The sequence below is a fragment of the Tubulanus polymorphus genome, chromosome 1 (genome assembly GCF_964204645.1).
Source record: "Tubulanus polymorphus chromosome 1, tnTubPoly1.2, whole genome shotgun sequence".
Lineage (NCBI taxonomy): Eukaryota > Metazoa > Nemertea > Palaeonemertea > Tubulaniformes > Tubulanidae > Tubulanus > Tubulanus polymorphus.
Genome location: NC_134025.1, coordinates 28399888 through 28418600, shown reverse-complemented (window position 1 = coordinate 28418600; position 18713 = coordinate 28399888). Strand labels below are relative to the sequence as shown.

The 18713-nt window shown below is 37.8% G+C and overlaps 3 protein-coding genes across 7 annotated transcripts; 1 reads left to right on the top strand and 2 right to left on the bottom strand.

The window, feature by feature from the left end:
* Positions 1-190: 190 nt before the first annotated feature.
* Positions 191-13762, top strand: LOC141898107 (uncharacterized). Of its 4 annotated transcripts, none has more exons than XM_074783927.1 (23): positions 191-632; positions 716-911; positions 987-1097; positions 1183-4972; positions 5045-5123; positions 5218-5271; positions 5508-5544; positions 5620-5711; positions 6009-6056; positions 6140-6249; positions 6340-6410; positions 6518-6700; positions 6860-6929; positions 7010-7181; positions 7591-7710; positions 7795-7971; positions 8060-8143; positions 8230-8313; positions 8406-8507; positions 10482-10533; positions 13074-13195; positions 13285-13443; positions 13528-13762. In XM_074783927.1, the coding sequence occupies exons 1-22, from the start codon at positions 282-284 to the stop codon at positions 13429-13431; spliced, it is 6252 nt and encodes a 2083-aa protein (XP_074640028.1). In that variant the 5' UTR covers positions 191-281; the 3' UTR covers positions 13432-13443; positions 13528-13762. The 4 variants fall into 4 exon arrangements, 3 of the variants coding, with proteins under 3 accessions (XP_074640028.1, XP_074640027.1, XP_074640029.1); XM_074783926.1 differs by having other exon boundaries at positions 6340-6419; XM_074783928.1 differs by lacking the exon at positions 5218-5271 and having other exon boundaries at positions 6340-6419.
* A 268-nt stretch (positions 13763-14030) lies between these two features.
* On the bottom strand, positions 14031-15116 carry LOC141911441 (acylphosphatase-2-like). Of its 2 annotated transcripts, none has more exons than XM_074802462.1 (4): positions 15038-15116; positions 14821-14837; positions 14552-14661; positions 14031-14207 (listed from the first exon to the last, which is right to left on the bottom strand). In XM_074802462.1, exons 1-4 carry the CDS (start codon positions 15096-15098, stop codon positions 14093-14095), a joined length of 303 nt encoding a protein of 100 aa, XP_074658563.1. In that variant the 5' UTR covers positions 15099-15116; the 3' UTR covers positions 14031-14092. The 2 variants fall into 2 exon arrangements, with proteins under 2 accessions (XP_074658563.1, XP_074658562.1); XM_074802461.1 differs by lacking the exon at positions 14031-14207 and adding an exon at positions 14214-14478.
* Positions 15117-15495: 379 nt separating this feature from the next.
* On the bottom strand, positions 15496-18405 carry LOC141909204 (clathrin heavy chain linker domain-containing protein 1-like). Its single transcript, XM_074799593.1, has 8 exons — positions 17943-18405; positions 17673-17860; positions 17423-17568; positions 16980-17342; positions 16653-16898; positions 16401-16575; positions 15940-16322; positions 15496-15863 (listed from the first exon to the last, which is right to left on the bottom strand). The coding sequence occupies exons 1-8, from the start codon at positions 18123-18125 to the stop codon at positions 15667-15669; spliced, it is 1881 nt and encodes a 626-aa protein (XP_074655694.1). The 5' UTR covers positions 18126-18405; the 3' UTR covers positions 15496-15666.
* Positions 18406-18713: the final 308 nt, after the last annotated feature.

Genomic DNA, 18713 nt, shown 5'->3' with positions numbered 1-18713 from the left:
ACTACTTAATAATTAACTATGAAATATAATAAATGATATATTAATAAATCTTTACGATTATGTCTATAGAATACTATTGAATTAAAGTAGATTTAGTTAATTCAGTTCATTTTATGGATATTCGGTAGATACATACGCTCAAGTTCCGACTCCGAGAATGTGGAGCTAATCAATGGCGTGCACAATGGAACGCTACCTTTGCGATACCTAAAAGCGAGCGAGTATTTACTGAATTTTATAGACTTTCAAGTAGATTTGGTTGAAAAACCTCGTAATCGATAATGTATCAGGGTTGGCAAGGATGGGGTCCTGCACCAGCAGCACCTGCAATGCAGCAGTCGCCTGCGATGCAGCAGTATATGCAACAGTACGCAGCTGTCAATCCGCAAATGTACTGGAACCAAGTTCAGCAACAGCAAATTTGGCAGCAGCAACAACAACAGCCACAGCTACCTCAGCAGATGGGCACGGGAACCACATCAATGACGCAGGCATATCCACCATTACCGCCTAGTGATGATGGGAAATCTAAGACTACTGGACCTGCACCTCCAGTCCCTCCGTCTCCGGCCGAGGAAAAACCTCCATTACCTCCTGATCCGCCACCTAGTGATGTAAATACTGCTCCAAAGGTATGTTTCATTGATACCTGTCATAACTTTCGAAAATCTCCTTAAAGACAATCATTTCCAGTTGCATTTTATTTATTTTCAAGTTGGAGCCGACAAGTAGTGAAGAACAGGCTAAAATGGCACAAATATCCGCATATGCAGCGCATTGGAAAAGTCAACAAGAACAGTGGGAACAATATCAGAAAAATTGGTACTCTTATCAGTTTCAACAAGAGGCACCTCCTCCCCCACCACCGCCAGCTGAGAACCAAGCTCCACCTCAAACTGTCAAACCACCCGGTAAGTTTTGCCAATAGATTAGTTATGTATATATGAATTTTGAATAATGTTCTAATTAGTCGTAATTTCTGACAGAACCTGTGGAGAATGCCGCGTTAAAAGCTGTCCTTAAAGAAGAACAAGAGTTTCATGTTCAGTATAAAGACTGGAGAAAGCAATATGATGACTGGAAGGAACAAAACAAAAGTAATTGTTTATTGTACCTCTAAATTTCAATAGCATTTTCAATCTGAAGAATTGCAAAACTAAAATTTCTGTTTACTTATTCCAGATCATCCAAATCAAGAACAGTACCATCAGTATGAACAGCAGTGGAAATTATATGAGAAACAAATGGAAGAGAAACTTGCTGATATCAAAAGAAAAAAAGCAGCTGCAGGTGGTGGGGATGACGGTAAACCTCTGATTGAACAAAATAAGACCGTACAAGAACAACAGAATAAGCAGTTCACCGGATATGGTATGAGTAGTTATGGGTCAAGTAATAAAAGTCAGCTATTTAACCAAACTGTTCCTACTAATACTGGTAATCAAAGTTATGGATGGTCTGGAAACAACAGTGGTTTTAATCAGAACAGTGGACAAAACTTAGGTGGTAATGATAGTTCTCAGAGTGGAATGAATTATAATAGGATGGATGTTTCTGGAGCTGGACGTGGAGGACGTGGACGAGGTCAAGGTTATGGTCAGTGGGCATCTTCAAGTCAAGATTTCCGCCAAACAAGTGGCTCTTCTACAGAGTTTGGTGACGTCGCTGGAGAAAGGAGTGGAGGATTTGGAGGAAGAAGTAGAGGACTAAGTGGCTCTTCTGGTAATGCTGATCAATCTTTATCACAAGAATATCGAAGCAAACAAGAAGTTGATAAAAACATCGATTTATCGAAGCATAAACCCCTTGGTTTACATGCTAATTTTGATGATTTCAAAGAGGAAACAGAGGATGATCTCGAAGGTGTACCCGGAATACCAGATGACGAAGAATCTGATAACAGGTTCATGTCTAGAAATGCAGTTGGAAGTGGGTTTTTTCCAAACAGTAGAAGAGGCCGGGGCTTCGGAGTTTCAGATAATATGCCTAGTTCATTTAATAAGATGGAAGGCGGACGCTTTGATAGAGGACGGGGAATGAACAGAAGTAGAATTCCAAGTCTCTTTGATAATATTGGCCAAAATACTATGGGGCAAGGTATTCAGCAAGGGTTAAGAAATTTTGATGATGATATGAGTGATGTGCCTGGCCTTCCAGATGATGATGAACAGGGTCATGATCAAGGTTTTAGAGACCGTGGAAGAGGTAATAGATTTAACAGTTTTAATGATATGAATGACGCATCAGATGATGGAGCATCTGGAAGAAATGCAGGTCGTGGACGAGGGTTTGGACTGCTTGGACAGGGCAATAGATTTAGTAGCTTAATGAAAGATCTGCCATATGATACTGAATCTAGGATAAGTGAAGGTAGTGGGCATGGATTCGGTGAGCACAGGAGTAGCCATAAAGATACAGATGACATTCCAGGAATCCCAGACGAAGATTATGGCTTAGGTAGAGGAAGGGAGCAAAGTTATTCTCAGCGTGGAATGGGGCGCTCATTCCGAGATTTTGATAATATTCCAGGCGAACATGATGACTCAGAAGCATACAGTATGGGTGGAGGATATCAGCAAAGATTTCACCAAAGGGGCCATGAATTTTCTAATCCTGATGAAACGGATGATATACCAGGACTCCCAGATGATTCTGGCAGAGGACAAGGGTGTGGTTTTGGACAGCGTGGAAGAGGTCGTGGATTTGGTAGAAATAGTGAAACTGATATCATACCAGGACTCCCGGATGAACCGAGTGATTATTACAGTGGAAGAGGGCGTGGATTTGGACAGCGTGGAAGAGGGCGTGGATATAGTGGAAATATTGACACCCATGATATGCCTGGACTCCTAGACAAACCAAGTGACAGTAACAGAGGTAGAGGGCGTGGATTTGGACAGCATGGAAGAGGGCGTGGATTTGGTGGAAATGTTGATGATCATGATATGCCTGGACTCCTGGATGAACCAAGTGACAGTAACCGAGGTAGAGGGCGTGGATTTGCACAGCGTGGAAGAGGACGTGGATTTGGTGGAAATATTGAAACTGATGACATACCAGGACTCCCAGATGAACCAAGTGACAGTAATAGAGGAAGAGGGCGTGGATTTGGACAGCATGGAAGAGGGCGTGGATTTGGTGGAAATGTTGATGATCATGATATGCCTGGACTCCCAGATGAACCAAGTGACAGTAACAGAGGAAGAGGGCGTGGATTTGGACAGCGTGGAAGAGGGCGTGGATTCGGTGGAAGTGTTGAAACGGATGATATACTAGGACTCCCAGATGAACCAAGTGACAGTAACCGAGGTAGAGGGCGTGGATTTGGACAGCGTGGAAGAGGGCGTGGATTTGGTGGAAATGTTGAGACTGATGATATACCAGGACTCCCAGATGAACCAAGTGACAGTAACAGAGGTAGAGGGCGTGGATTTGGACAGCGTGGAAGAGGGCGTGGATTTGGTGGAAATGTTGATGATCATGAGATGCCTGGACTCCTGGATGAACCAAGTGATAATAACAGAGGTAGAGGGCGTGGATTTGGACAGCGTGGAAGAGGGCGTGGATTCGGTGGAAATGTTGAAACTGATGACATACCAGGACTTCCTGATGAACCAAGTGACAGTAACAGAGGAAGAGGGCGTGGATTTGGACAGCGTGGAAGAGGGCGTGGATTTGGTGGAAATGTTGATGATCATGAGATGCCTGGACTCCTGGATGAACCAAGTGATAATAACAGAGGTAGAGGGCGTGGATTTGCACAGCGTGGAAGAGGACGTGGATTCGGTGGAAATATTGAAACTGATGACATACCAGGACTCCCAGATGAACCAAATGACAGTAATAGAGGAAGAGGGCGTGGATTTGGACAGTGTGGAAGAGGAAGTCGTTTAGGAAGTTTTGATGACGTGTCTGGATTGTCAGATGAAATGACAGAATCTGAGATAAGTGGAGGTCGTGGGGGTGGGTTTGGCCTGCTTGGAAGAGGTGGTCGAGCGGGGAGTTTCGATGGAAGTGATACGGGCAATGTATCAGGTCTTGTATCAGATGAATTGAATAGACGAGACATGGGTATGACACGTGGTCGTGGTTTTAGTCAGCAACAAGGAAGAGGTCGTGGGTTTGGTAGTACTGCTGATAATATGAATGTATCATCATTGCATGCGGGAGAAACTGAAAAGCAAAGCATGGGTGGAACAAGGGGAAGAGGCTTTGGTCAGCGTGGAAGGGGACATGCATTTGGAGGGTTTGATGACGGTGATATGCTAGATGCTGAGGAGCAAATTTCAGCTCGTGGACGAGGATTTGGTCAGCGCGGTAGAGGCCGTGGATTTGGACGGTTTGATGATACAAGTGATATGCCAGGACTTCTTGATGATCAGGATGCTATGATGGGAAGGGGTCGAGGCCGTGGATTTGGTCAGCGTGGAAGGGGTCGTGGTTTCGGAGGTTTTGAAAATACGAGCGATGAACAAGGATTTCCTGAAAATCAAGATGAATTTGACTTTGGAAGAGGTAGAGGACGTGGCTTCGGTCAGCGTGGAAGAGGTCGCGGTTTTGGAGGTTTTGATGATATGAGTAATGATCCTAGGCAATTCGGTAATAGAGCTGAGTTCGGTTTCAGAGGATCAAGACAAGATGATGAGAATTCAAATGAAAATCAACAGTTTGGATTCAGACAAATGCGTGGAGCCATGCAGAATAGAGGACGGGGAAGAGGTAACTTCGCTGGCTTCGATTCTGATCGAAATCTGAGCATGGATGAAGGAAATTATGAAGACAACAATCGGTTTAGACAGCCTCGAGGGGGATGGCACGGTGAAGCAGAACGTATGCGAGGTCGTGGTAGAGGAGGAAGAGGACAATTTGGTCGCCCTTATGTTGATTACGAAGGTGAAGATTCATTCGCTGGACCGCCTCAGCGGGGTGGTCGTGGTAGAGGAGCGTTCTTCGGTGACCGAATGTCTAACAGGTAAAAATCACCAAAATCTCATAATTGTAACTTCATTGCGCAGTTTATAACCATATCAATCGTATGTTTCAGGCAAATGGAAGAATCCGATACTGATCTTAGATTATCAGAGATTGAAATGCAGAGGAAATTCCAAATGGAAGGTGGCCAGGTATGTCATTCAGAATTAATTTTACCAGTAAATGGACCGTTTGATGAATGTTTCATCCTCTACTGATCTAATATTCATGTAATTTAAACTGTAGTCACATTTGAGAGATGAATCCAGTCAAGATGAACGTGACTTGGATGATTTTCACGTATGTGTTTGATGTGCCGGTACTATGAGTTGTATATCGAGCTTAGTTTGTGAATCTTACTTTTAGATCGTCATCAAATTCAAACAAAATATCAAACATTAATCATTTTCAATCAACTTATGCATTATCATTACAGCATAAGACGCAATAGTGTATTCTTTTCGTGCAAATTATTATAATGTAAGTGTGCTCCAATCATGCATTCATTTTCTATGATAGACTGTTTGTTATTGCAGGGTAGAGGTCGAGGCAGATTTAGAGGCAGAGGAAGAGGTACAGTTGATATTGCTGGTTCTCTTCATGCACCAATGTTGTATATTTCTCTTGATAATTTTTGTAATTTTTCAGGCCAATTTGATCAGTTTCCTATGAATGTTTCTGGATGTGGGCGTGGTAATAATAGATTCACGAACAATTTAGTCTCCTACGATGAAGACGAGGTATTTTTCCTGGCAATCATATCTACATGTGAATTACTTGATCTCCTGTGATCCTTGAAATCTCCTTCAAAGTTCCTGGTCCTTAAATCATCTGGTTATATGGAGCTGGCAAATTTTAGTGAAGTGAAGAGTATAGAATCTGTCAAATGGCTCCATATTTTCTATGTTGAAACTCCTTGATATTTCCCAATCACTCCTTGCTTCTTTGAATACCATTTGTATTTTGATCCGTAGCAACCAGATAATTGTATGGCAAATAATTATATACAAATATATCTTAAATATTTATCATTACAGGATGAAATTATGACTGGTGATAGTAACTGGAGTGAAAATCAGATGGATGTATGTATTGTGAATTATAGACATCTTCGATCATTGATTACAACATCATTCTTTATTTGCAACATTTAACCATGTTTTCATAGGATTCTGATCCCTATCATGCAAATACAGATCGTCAAGGTCCATTTGGCGGTGGAAGGTTTGACGCATATCGACAAGACAGATCATTCAATAATCCGTTTATGAGAACTGGGTAAATACTTCTGGATGTCCATTTAATTACATACATTAATCATTGGAGTTTAATGTATCTATTTTATTGATATTATGTACTGTTTTGTAGGTTTGATGAACCAATTGCATCTATTGATTATGGTCATGGTAAATCAGATACTGCCAGTGAAGCTACAATAAGTATGTTGTGTAAGTTGGCATGAAAAAAAATAATGCTTTCATTTTCAACTGGTGTTATGACATTTAATTTAATACTCTATATTGTTATTGTATTTTCACTCTTACAGCTCAGCCTGAAGTATTTGACTACAGTCATGGAAAGTCTGCCGATGATAAGAAAGATGTATTTTCTCATTCGCTAGACAGAAACCGTGATCACGATCGTAGAAATGATCGTAATCGTATGCTAGATAGACGATTAGATATAGATTCTGGACGTGATCGATCTCCTCATTCTAGAGATGATCGTCGTATGTATATTTCTAGCAGTTGTGACCTGAACTTTTCTTGAATACATCAACATTTTATTGTGTTATCAAATATGTTGACATATTGATATATAATCTATCTTGACCAATTTTACTGTCTTCTTGATGTGCGTAAATAAGTACAAACTGTTATATTTCTAGGAGGACCTAGAGACAGAGATTTCGGAAGAAGTAGCCGCGATAGAAGAGATCAAACCAGTTACAAAAATAGGTATAGACAATAATGTTAGTCGCTTTGTTTGCAGATGTTCTGCTCAACCTCGGTAAAAATATTTTTTGATCATTTGCTAGATATGATGATCATAGATCTCCGATGCCTCCTCAAATACCGGCTGAACCTGAAGTAGTTAATGTGAATGACATACTGAGTCATCCGGGTCGAGCAACTCGTCCTCCGCAGCTGGTTATTATACTACGAGGCGTTCCTGGTAGTGGTAAAACATATGTCAGTAAGCTGATCCGAGTAAGTTTCTACCCATAAAGCCTAGTGCACATCGACACTGCGATTGGAGACAACTAGTTGCAAGGCAGTTTTCGGCGCATGAGAGGAACTGGCTGGATACGATCAGTTACGATTGGTAAGTGTCGATCTATCTCCAGTTCCAGCCAGTTTCCCATGTTTTACTTTTGAGCAACTGGTTGTACTCAATCGCAGTCATATCCGTCGATATGCTCTGGATCTCGACGATCGACACGCACCATGCAGTTGCTGCAACTGACCGGTCGTAACTAGATTTCGATGTGCGCGGGGTAATCGTTCGGTAGCAACTAGTTGTCTCCAATCGCAGTGTCGATGTGCGCTAGGCTTTACATGCTTTAACATCTCATGTCGTTTTTGCTTCATGTTAATGTAATTTGATTGTTACTTCAAGGAAACTGAAATGAAAAATGGAGGCACTGCTCCACGAATTCTGTGTCTTGACGATTATTTCATGGTAGAAGTTGACAAGACTGTCAAAGATGAAGAGTCTGGTCGTGTAATAAAACAAAAGGTATTAACACGTTAAATCTGATGCTGGTATCTTTGAATTTTGTCGCAATCTTTAACGGAGGGATATATTATTATTGACTTGCAGGTTATGGAATATGAATATGAGCCTATACTCGAGGAAAGCTATAGACAGAGTATGCTTAAATCATTCAAGAAAACGGTCGATGATGGATACTTCCCGTTCATTTTAGTTGACGCTGTTAATGAAAAAGTCATCCATTTCGAGGAATTTTGGAGCTTCGCCAAACAAAAAGGATTCCAGGTAATTTCTAAGTTCATTTTCATCACAAAGAATATGGTTATAGAGGACCAAGACAAGATGGTTAGATATTTTGTTGTTTAAATGTTAGGTTTATACGGTAGAAGTACAGGCCGAACCTTCCATATGCGCAAAACGGAATACACATAATCGTAGCCAAGAAGAAATAGAAACTGTAAGTTTGCTTTGATGAATATCTGTGGTAAAAGACTGTGAAGATTGGATGCAAATTTTAACAAAAGTTCGAAATGCTCTTTTTAGATTCTGAAAAACATGGAGAAGATGCCGCCACATCATATCAAATTAGATATCAGGCCACTTCTTCAGGATGCCGCTATAACTGAGGTTCATTGTACATGCTTGAGTCAGAATAATCTCTGTCCTTATCAGATTTGTTCCTGTGAGTCAATGCTTTACTTGATTGTATCTGTTGGTAGGTTGAAATGGAAGAAATATCCGAAGAACCAGCTGAAAGTAAGGTGAAAAATAATGAAAAAGATGAAGCTGATGAGGAGGATGACTCCGATCCAGCTAGTGAGGTAAAGACTTGATGACATTGTAGGAATACTGAGGTTAAAAGTTGTGGTGGTCAGAACTGAGTCATTGAACTTTTACTGATTGGAATCAAGTGATTCACACAATTAATGAATATTCGTATAGTTATAGATATTATAGATGTTGAAAAATATTTTCTAATAATAATAATGGTAATAATAATAAACATTTATAAGGCGCCTGTTTCTACTATTTATTTGTTTGTACACGTGTAGCTATCAAATTAAACCATTTATCAAATTTTGGGAAAAATTGTTTTGAAGCAACACAGAGCTGACAGTGCGCTGACTTCAGTATAGGGATATTATCATTCCCTACACTGTAGTCTGTGCACTGTCAGCTCTGTGTTGATTCAAACCAATTTTTCCCAAAATTTGATATACCAGTGCAAAATGTAAAATGCCAGGTACTAACCTGGATGAGTGTAGAGGTACTGTTAGAGTTATGTATATCAGGTGCTTGCAAAATTGTGAGATCTGTAATAGGAGGTTTAAGACAGAGAAACAGGTGAAATGGAAAGTAAAAAGTGATATATGTACAAAACAAGGCTGCAGTGTCCAGTTTATTTTCGTAATTTTTGCGTTACAAGATAATTTGGTTGTTAAAGTACTGGTACATGTAGTGGTTACTTGAAAAATCTGTAGCATTCAATCGAGTACGCAATTTTAATTTCATGTAAGCGGATAAATATTGGTAAATGCCAAATGATGTTAGTAAAAGTAGCTACTAGCATCAAGACCGTATTTAGGGGTTTCCGCGTTATTACTTTTTCATTCAGAATATGCACATGCTTCCAAACTTGCTTGATTTGAGGCCAAATTGTAGGAAAAAGAAGCGACATTTTCACCTCAAATATGTTTTAAGTTGTGAAATTGCTCCTCTTTTCAAAAATTTTCTGCGCTAATCTATCCTCCCAGGACTTGACATCTGTGTGGGCACATTATAAGAAGTTCCACTTTCATGTAAGTTGAGCCCCCAAAGACATGGCTCGCTAGGGGCCTGAGCATGGATCGCAGCATCCAACTGGTGATTTCTAGGGCTGAACTATCTGGCTGACCCAGTTAACAGACTTATTACAACTCCAGAAGTGTGGGTTCCTTACATCTTAATTTGGTAGTAAACGCTAAGCAATTTTGAATAGTATGTAGTGTAAAACATTTATGCTGTGACTTGGTTTTTTGCTGGCTGGCTCAAACTGGCCCCTTATAGATTTTTTTCATCTCTAGTTGGTCGAAACTGTTTACAAGAAGTTTTTTGTATTGGTTTTATCGCTGATATACATTTTCACGTCAAGTTGACTTTTATCTGACGCATTGCAAATTAAACGTACATGTACCATAGTAAATTGTGAGTGATGCCTTTGGTGCAATCATCGCATTGTTACTATATACAATAAGTGCATAATCCAAAGATGATGAAAATCTACAGGTAAGTCTTATGTAAGATATATCATGAAAATCTCAGACACCGCCACAACTCATTCCTCAGTATTCTGTTAATCAAACAGTTTCATTTCAGTTCTAAGGTAGGTTTCTAATCTAAAGCGCATTAAGTTCAAAACGCTCTTCAGATGTCAAGTAAGGCATTGGTGAGTTAATCTTTATGTCTCTTTAATCATCTATTCTATATGATGCATAAAAGATTGTTTTACCTGCTACAAGTATGAATGTTTATTCCAATGGATGAAGGGTTGTACAAATTAAAAAGAAGGATATGATATTATTGGAAAAAGGATGTAACATCGCACTGCCATAATTTTTGGGTGAACATTTTAGATTTCTATGTTAAGGCCTAAACCTTTGATGCTGTAACTGTATTCAGGGAGTGGTTACGGTATCTGTTTCCTGTCAGGGAGTCAGATTCACTGCTGAACATGAACTGTTGCTAACAAATGATTTCTAGCTTTATATTCATAGAACATAATAATATGAAAGTACGATATATACGTCTATACATAGGTGATACAGAAGAAAAGCAAGTGGGAATTGGATACATCAGAGGCTAAGTTGGGTGAGTAGAACTCATTGATATTATGTTGTCATACATTTTACAGGAAGTGGTACCATTTTACTGAACCCAAATGCAGCTTTTTTCATCCACATAACTATGGTGTTGTACAACATCATTAGTAGATTAGAGAAAATTATTATATCCACTTTATATATTTAATAAATCTCTTCAAAAGCCTGTCTTTATTTTTCTTTCACTGTTTCCACGATCAGGGGGGTTTTTTGTGAGCAGTTTGAATACAATCGCGATTATTTTGATGTGACAGACAATAAATGATATACCAGTAATATACACGATACTGAAATTACAACTGATTGCGCGATGGTTCGTTTCAAGTCGAAACCATTATCAGAAGTGTGAATATTAAGCGTGCTTGAAATGTTTTCGAAGGAAGATTGAAATGCAAAGTGTGATTTTGTTTTTAAAACGTCGAATATAGAACCTACCGTCGGTGGTTGTGATAAGCCGGTGATACTGGTTGCTGCTGTATATTCAGAACAAATTTGAGAATTGCTACTCAACGAAAAAGTAACCGTTTCAATAAAACGAGTACAGGCTAGGAAAATGGAAATATCTAGTATTAGATCTTTGAGTTATAGATTTTAATATAGCCATGTACAAAATGAAAAATCTATATTGAAATATGAAAACTGTCAATTGAAACTTGAAGCAAGGAATTTCAAATATTTGAAACATGTTGTGATGTCTCGTCTCATTAAATATTTTGAGGTTTTACCTCAGTTTTTTAATTGAGAGCTTTTGTATTTATACCGGTAGTTTAAAAAGCTATTCCTCTCCTCTTGCTTTACCCAGCTGTGCTGTGAATCAGTCACAATTACATACGATGAACATGTTGTTAGTTCTGATATTTGGTGCATAGTAAACAAAGTGCATTTTCTTCATGATTTTACTTTTGACATCAGTTTTTACCTGATGGTTGATTATGAATTGTGTTCGCGTGAAATTTGCAGTGTTTGTTGGTTGGTCTGAAGTAACTATTCTATCTTGAAAAAAGGAGACCACTATCACATAAGAAATACACACCAGTACATTAAAAAGGTGGTCAAGTTTTATAACGAAATGAAGCTCTAATTGATGTTCCAGTACATTATGCCTTTGTTGTGAAATGGTTCTTTGTTCTGTCAAACACAGGGGAATATTATGTGTTTGTAATGTAAACAAACCAAATAAACCATTTAAAAACCATATATTCTTAATGAATAAAATATATCCTGGCGGCAAAAGATCGATCTCATCAGGAAGACTAATTCTAATGATACATACGTACTGCAGATCTATGTTATTAATAGCGGTAACAAGCTGATTTAACTCAGTGGTTACTGTATCTTCATGATTTTTCGCACACTGATAGGTATCTGCATGAACTGGCACAATGGCAGTGCCGTAAGTTGAAAACAATAATGTGGCCTGCAGTGAACCCCAAAATCAAATTTCGGGGAAGTGCGGCAATAGTACCTTATACAGCAGAGAAATGTTTATTGAGCACATGACTAACACATAATAGAACAGAGGTTCAACTGGCGTGTGAGAAATATGTATTTCTCATTCCACTATATATTTATTTGTATGTTACCTGTGGCCTCCATGGGCACAGGACATCTTCAGTAGGTGAATGACCTGGTTGCCACTTGCGTAGGTTATCGAAGTTCCCTAGATCCCACGCAGGCACGAGAGATCGCATAACCGCATTATATTTTTACATTCTAAAATGCTCCTATTACATTCATGGCAAATGAATCGATAAGTTTAATGTTCTGGGCTAAAAAAAAAGTTTTATGGGTGTAAAATTCACCTGACCCCATGTGCTGTTCTTGCCACTATTCTGTTGACACAAAGAGATCAAGTCTCAAAAACCCTGTGATTATACCTTTTAACAATCATGATTGCTGTAAGGAATGTTAATCCACCTGCAATTTCAGCGTATAATGATTATAATCATTATACAAGATGCAAATATATAACATAAACGAAAGGTTCTATTTATTTTTGTACTGCGCAACAATCATTTATTTAATTGTGATTCTAAGGAGCACTAATTCATATACCCAGTAAAGAGCTAGAAACTCCACAGGAGCCTGAGCATCATCACAAAAACTTGCTCAACTAGAGGAGAATAATGTGTTGTTTTCGGCGAGCTTGGAGTTAGGGAAGGAGCACATTTTAATCTGAATACGCGTCTTGGTTAGCGAAAGATGAGCGCGCTTTTTTATTTGGGACTTTCCATCTGAAAATACATATACATTGTATATCATTGATAAGATTTCTATCATAAATAAAAGTTGTTGAATTCGCATCAGAAGCTTGTTTTGATTTATTTGACTTTATTCGCTCATTTGTTACTATCGACGTACATTTAGATACTGTTTTCAACTTAAATCTATAATTTGTAAAAAGCTTTAAAACTTCTGTGGTTGTCGAAGTGAACTATTTAATTACTATCTAATTTTCAAACACATCTATTGCTTTGTGTAAACAATTTGCGAACAGGTTTCTGAGTATTGGGCGCTTGATAATTTCAGATCGACTGGATGGGTTCAACATGAAGAGAAAACGTGAAGATTCTCCTGCTGGACTTGAAGAGTTTCTGAAGTTAAGCGACTACACGTCGAGAACATCTACTAATGAACCTGGAAAGAAGAGGGTACATAGAACTCCTGAATTGGTCGATGTTTATTATTCAAACTCTTTCGGATTATTCAGGTTAACTTAATGATGGATTTACTTTTATAGGTTCGTTGGGCTGATATCGAAGAGGGCAAAGATCAAGTACGAAAACGTGAAATTGGATTCATGATCGGCATGGGACAAAGCGACTGGGATAAAATCACTGATGATGATTTTGCCCACAAGGCTCTCAACAGAACTAAGTTTATCTGATCAGTCGTGCAGGTATGCTACCTATAATCTTTATTAACCAACACCGAAAATGTATTTTTTGTAGTCAAAACTGACTTTTTTTAAATTTACTTTTAGGTATCTTAGTTGTAATATAGTTACATAATACGACCCCACTATCCATACAGATGGATGTTCATTAGGACTTCACAGTCTCCATAAACAATGAAATCATTGAGACTTCAGTTATGTGCATTTATTTTATAACTACATGTACATGCGTGTCAAATGAGACGGCTTTTAATGAAAATTGATTTTAATTAAATTGTTTACACTTAGCCTTGTAAGGCCATTGAATATATGATATCATGTAATTCATTGAATGTAAAATAAATATTGTAATTTTGTGAAATTGTAATGGTTTTGGTCTGTCTTGAGCTTTTTCCTTATACTGGTATCCATCCAAAAGTTGCACCACCTTCCCTACTGGTCCTTAGTATTCGGAAAATTTTGAAATAAATTCCTGGATTTCTTCAGAGAACACAACAACCAATTTTACTCGAAAAATATTTATTCTCTCAGTAAAACTATAAAATTATATTTTTAACAAAACTTTTTCATTCACATAAATGGGATTGAAATGGCAGGAAAATTGATGAAGAACTTTTCATGCAAGTGCACTACATTTTACTGATTATATGCATTACTTTTTGATGTCAAATGATGAGAATTCAAGTGCAGTTAATGTCCTTAAATTGGTAAATGTACATTTATCTATACGGGATTTAGGACTGCCTTTCGTCTTCAACCAAGTTTTCCTGCAAAACATGCAAAATGCTACATGGTATAACAATCGTAACAAATGTAAACATGAAAAGTGTAACAAATTCCATTCAAACAATAAATATTTATGATAATGCGAATTTCTATACAACGCAAAATGCTATTTTTAGTTTTGAGGATTTATTTCACCAGCCACCTTTAACAAAGAAATTTTCATATTCTAAATTTGTGATATTTCTTTCATTAGAAAATAAACACTCTTTAATCCAGGATGAAGGACTTCCTTTATTTTTAAGCCAATCTTTCCTACAATAGAAAAATGTCTGAAATAGACAATCATAGGAGACCGATCTACCCTAGATGTATCTAATAAACTTACATCAAAATGAGTTTTTCTTCAGGCCCTTGAACTTGGCCTTTGACCGTGCCAGCTGAAGTATTCATCACCCATCCAACTAACCCATGTTGCTGAGCAGTTTTCCGTGTATACTGAAAAGAAATGTATAAGATTATTTTGGACCAATATAGGCCTATGTTATGCGCATGTGTGCACTCTGATTACCTGCTACTGACTATGTGAAAATACCGTACTACTTATAGATTGGATGATAGATTATGCGAAAGAAAAAAGATAATCGCTTAACTCACCTTTCTAAAGAAAACACCTGTGGATAGAAAATTGGGAAAGGGTTAACGATCAGTTAAGTAAAGTAAGTCAGTTGGGAAGCAATAAAGTTTGGAAATTAATGAGAGCAGCTACCCTCTTGAAGCCTTTTTCCTTCATCAAATATTTTCTCTAAACCTAGTTATATAATCTCATGAACCTAAGTGCTGATAAGAGTGAATATTATTATAGCACAGATACCTTGTACACGTCCAAAAACCTCAAAATCGACAGATTTCAATACATTTCTGACAGAAGCCATTATTTACAGATGGCGCCACATCCTTGAATACCCCTCGCATGCCACAGAGGGTCGGGCATGAAAGCCGGCCGCGGTCACTGCCGGGTATTCGCAAAAATGTGGCCGCAATCATATCCCGCGGTCTTCATTTTGTAACTTAATGATGTTACTCATTCTCATTATTGCGTAAATAAACTTATCTATGTATTTCTAAAGCAAATGGTTTGTGTTGATTTAATCATGAATCGCGAAGGAGATTCAGTGTCTTGTACTGAATCTGAATCAGTGAATCTTCAGACTTATACTACCAGTATACTATAGGACGAGTCCCCAGAGACGAAAATATATACATAACAGCCATAAGAATAACAGCAGTTACAGACACTTTATTAGTTCATAATACTACAAAACAGTGCAATATACTTCGTTTTTACATCCGAATAGATTAGAACAAAAGAAGATTTCTCGGGCAATCATCATCTTTTGTAAAATAAATAAAATCACAGATATTTATGACAAAAAGTAGATCAACCATATCATGACAGCAGAAAGAACATATGAAGGACATCGAAGCCTCATTATATTAGTTTCAGACATCGAATGTTCGTTTAGTGTAGTCTATAATCGAAGCTGCTAATGTCATTGCTGATGTCACAGTTATTGCAGCGAGGAGTTCAACTGAGATATTCTCAAATCCATGATTTTCACATTTATTCGCTATATCAATCCATTCATTTTCCGTTGTCACATTATCTTCAAAAATTAGGTTATGCAGGTCATCTGAACCTGTAAGCAAAAGGAGTATTTAATTCATGAAAAATTGAAAGATGATATAATTTTTGTAGCACGATTAAAACTCTACCTTCTCGATTCGTGATAACATCTTTGAGTAACAGGAATCCTTGTTCGTAAAGGTTTGTATGTAGGAGTATACGGACAACAACTCCTAGTGGAAGATGGCGACTTCCATCATTGAACGGTCTGAATAACGCCTGTGCTAACTGTGGACTCGGATATGCCTCTAATAATTCAGCGTATTTATTCTGATCGTATGAAGCTTTACGTTCGGCGTATTCTACTGCACTAATCACTCTACCCTGATGTAACATACATCCTATAACTTTGTCATGAGCGGCTACCGCAGTATAAACCTTCTGTGCCATTCCCTGACAGCCACATGAACACAATCCTTGACACATGCATCTTTTACAAACAAGATCTCCAACCTGTTCGGTCATTTTCAACCTGAGAAATAAACGCCGTTCGAGATTAGGTTCGAGAAATCTTTAAAACAATTTTCTCTGTAGAGTTTATCAAACCAACCTATCTTGAGCAATCCAGTGTAAAAGTAAATCTAATCTGTTATTCGCTAACGCAGTTTGTACACATTCAATACACATTTCTTCACTAGGAATAACTCCTATAGCCAGCACTGATGACATGATGGCATCGCAGTATGCTAAAAGTGGCTCTCTTTCACCATCTTTTGCAACTGCAACTATAGAATAATGAACAAGTCAAAATTTGCATTATATCGATGAATGAAAACATATTAATGTAAGGAAATCGGCAAACCTTTAAACTTCAGCAGTGTTTCCATGTTTCTAAGAATGCCTTTAGGACTATTAGCAGCATGAATGGCAGCGGCTTCGTATTTTTCGTTATCGAATAGTTCATTAAATTTCTCGATATAGTCTAGTATAACATCAGCTTCTTGTTCCCTGGCAGGATCATCATCTTCGAATGTAGCAACAGAAGCTAACGAAGTCTCGCGTTCAGACAAGACTGTATCTCGCCTCAGTTGAGCGGGACCGAGTCTCGCTGAATGAAATAACAAACATCTAAATCAGGATGGATTTTCTTCAAAGAAATCAAAATTATAAGATATCAATTGACAAATACCTTTTTCCTCTTGATCTTTACTCTCCTGGTCCTTCTTCTGAGCTTCAGAAACTACATCTCTATGTAACGCTGCAGTAATCACTTCCCCGATAGTCTGATGCGGAGGACATATTTCATTATAAACACGTGCTGCTTCTAGAGCTACTTTCAATTTGTTCATACGTTCTTTCAGATATTCATCATCATTAATCAACGTATCCCTCAAATCAGCTTTGTAAGAAAGTTGAACTCTCAAAGATTCTTTGATTTCACGCGGTTGATATTTAGCTCTTTCCGAATGGCGCAATTCTTTCAACTGTTTGTCGACTTTTGTCAGCTCTTTTTTCAAAAGTTCTATATCTGTATTCTGCTCAATTGTTAATCCTAAAATAAAAGATTACCCAATACCTTTACACAAATATACAAATTAAATCTCTGTCAGTAAATAGACTACCTATAAATACCAGGGATTTGTCTGCTGTCCTTCTTTACAATTTTTTTCGGTGGCTCTTCTACCTGTTTTCTACGATATTCTCTTTCCTCTTTGATTCTACTCAAATCTTCTATTTCTCCTGCCAATTGTTGATTATTATCGCGAATAACGGATATTCTGAATTGATAATTCAATCCAATTATTCATTACAATTATTCATTAAGTAGAATACAAGTGAATAAAGTAAATATGTTCTGTAATCATTCAGACGTCTTTTTTACCTTTGCTCTAATTCATCGATTCGTTTTTTGTAGTTTCTCATTGTTGTCGGTTCTGAAGCCAAAGCTTTCAATTTACCATTCAGATAGAAAGCTTGTTGGTTTCCACGAATGATAGTTTCGATACATTCTTCATATTCTGCCTGAATAGCTGTCAGTATTGGTTTATAAGCAGTGACATGGTCAATCACCTAAAATAAGAGCCATATTAAGGAGACCGTGAATTGAAATTTTTGGATTCTTTAATCATATTGGTCAAGAAAATTTACCTACCTTATCGAATGATTTTCTGAACAATGCGTATCTCTGGTCCGGATGATGGTCTGATATTTTTCGCAATTCGTGGTCGATATCTTTTGTCAACGATTGTAGAAATAAACGATCTCTTTCATTACGAATTATCGGTGGCAAAACAGGATGCGGAGATGAACAAGGTGTACACGTTTCAGACAACATCTTTCCCTCTTTGACTTTTTGCCTTTCTTCTTTCTTCGACTATATTCTCAAAGTCAACAGATGAGTTATGTCATGTGACACTACCTACACAGTTCAATAAATCAAACCAGTTTTCGAATCCTATCCCTAAACAACTGACTTGATTATCATTAAAAGTGAACCATGAAACATATTCTTACAATGGAGAGAATCTTCCCGCAGAATAACTACTCAGGCGATGTTTTGTAAGGATGGAAATGCGATGAAAATACAGAAAATTGACATTTAACGAAATTTTATGGACGTCGCCATTTTGAAACAATTCGGTAGCGAGGAAGTGACGTCACTAAAAGTATCATATATTTGCGTATTTCAAAATTTTGGATTTTAATCAATCCTAGCTCTTTAGACTAATTGCATACATGATTCATATCAAATTTGTATCTTTTTGAAAACTGTGCACATCATGTTGAATTTATGCGAAATTCTGATGATTTTTTCTCTTTAACGTTATTTCTGTGAACACAAAAATTATATTCGGCGAAATGTAATCCCCGGAATGACGTAATCCCGTAATACCCACAGTCCACCGGATTTACCCACAGTTCC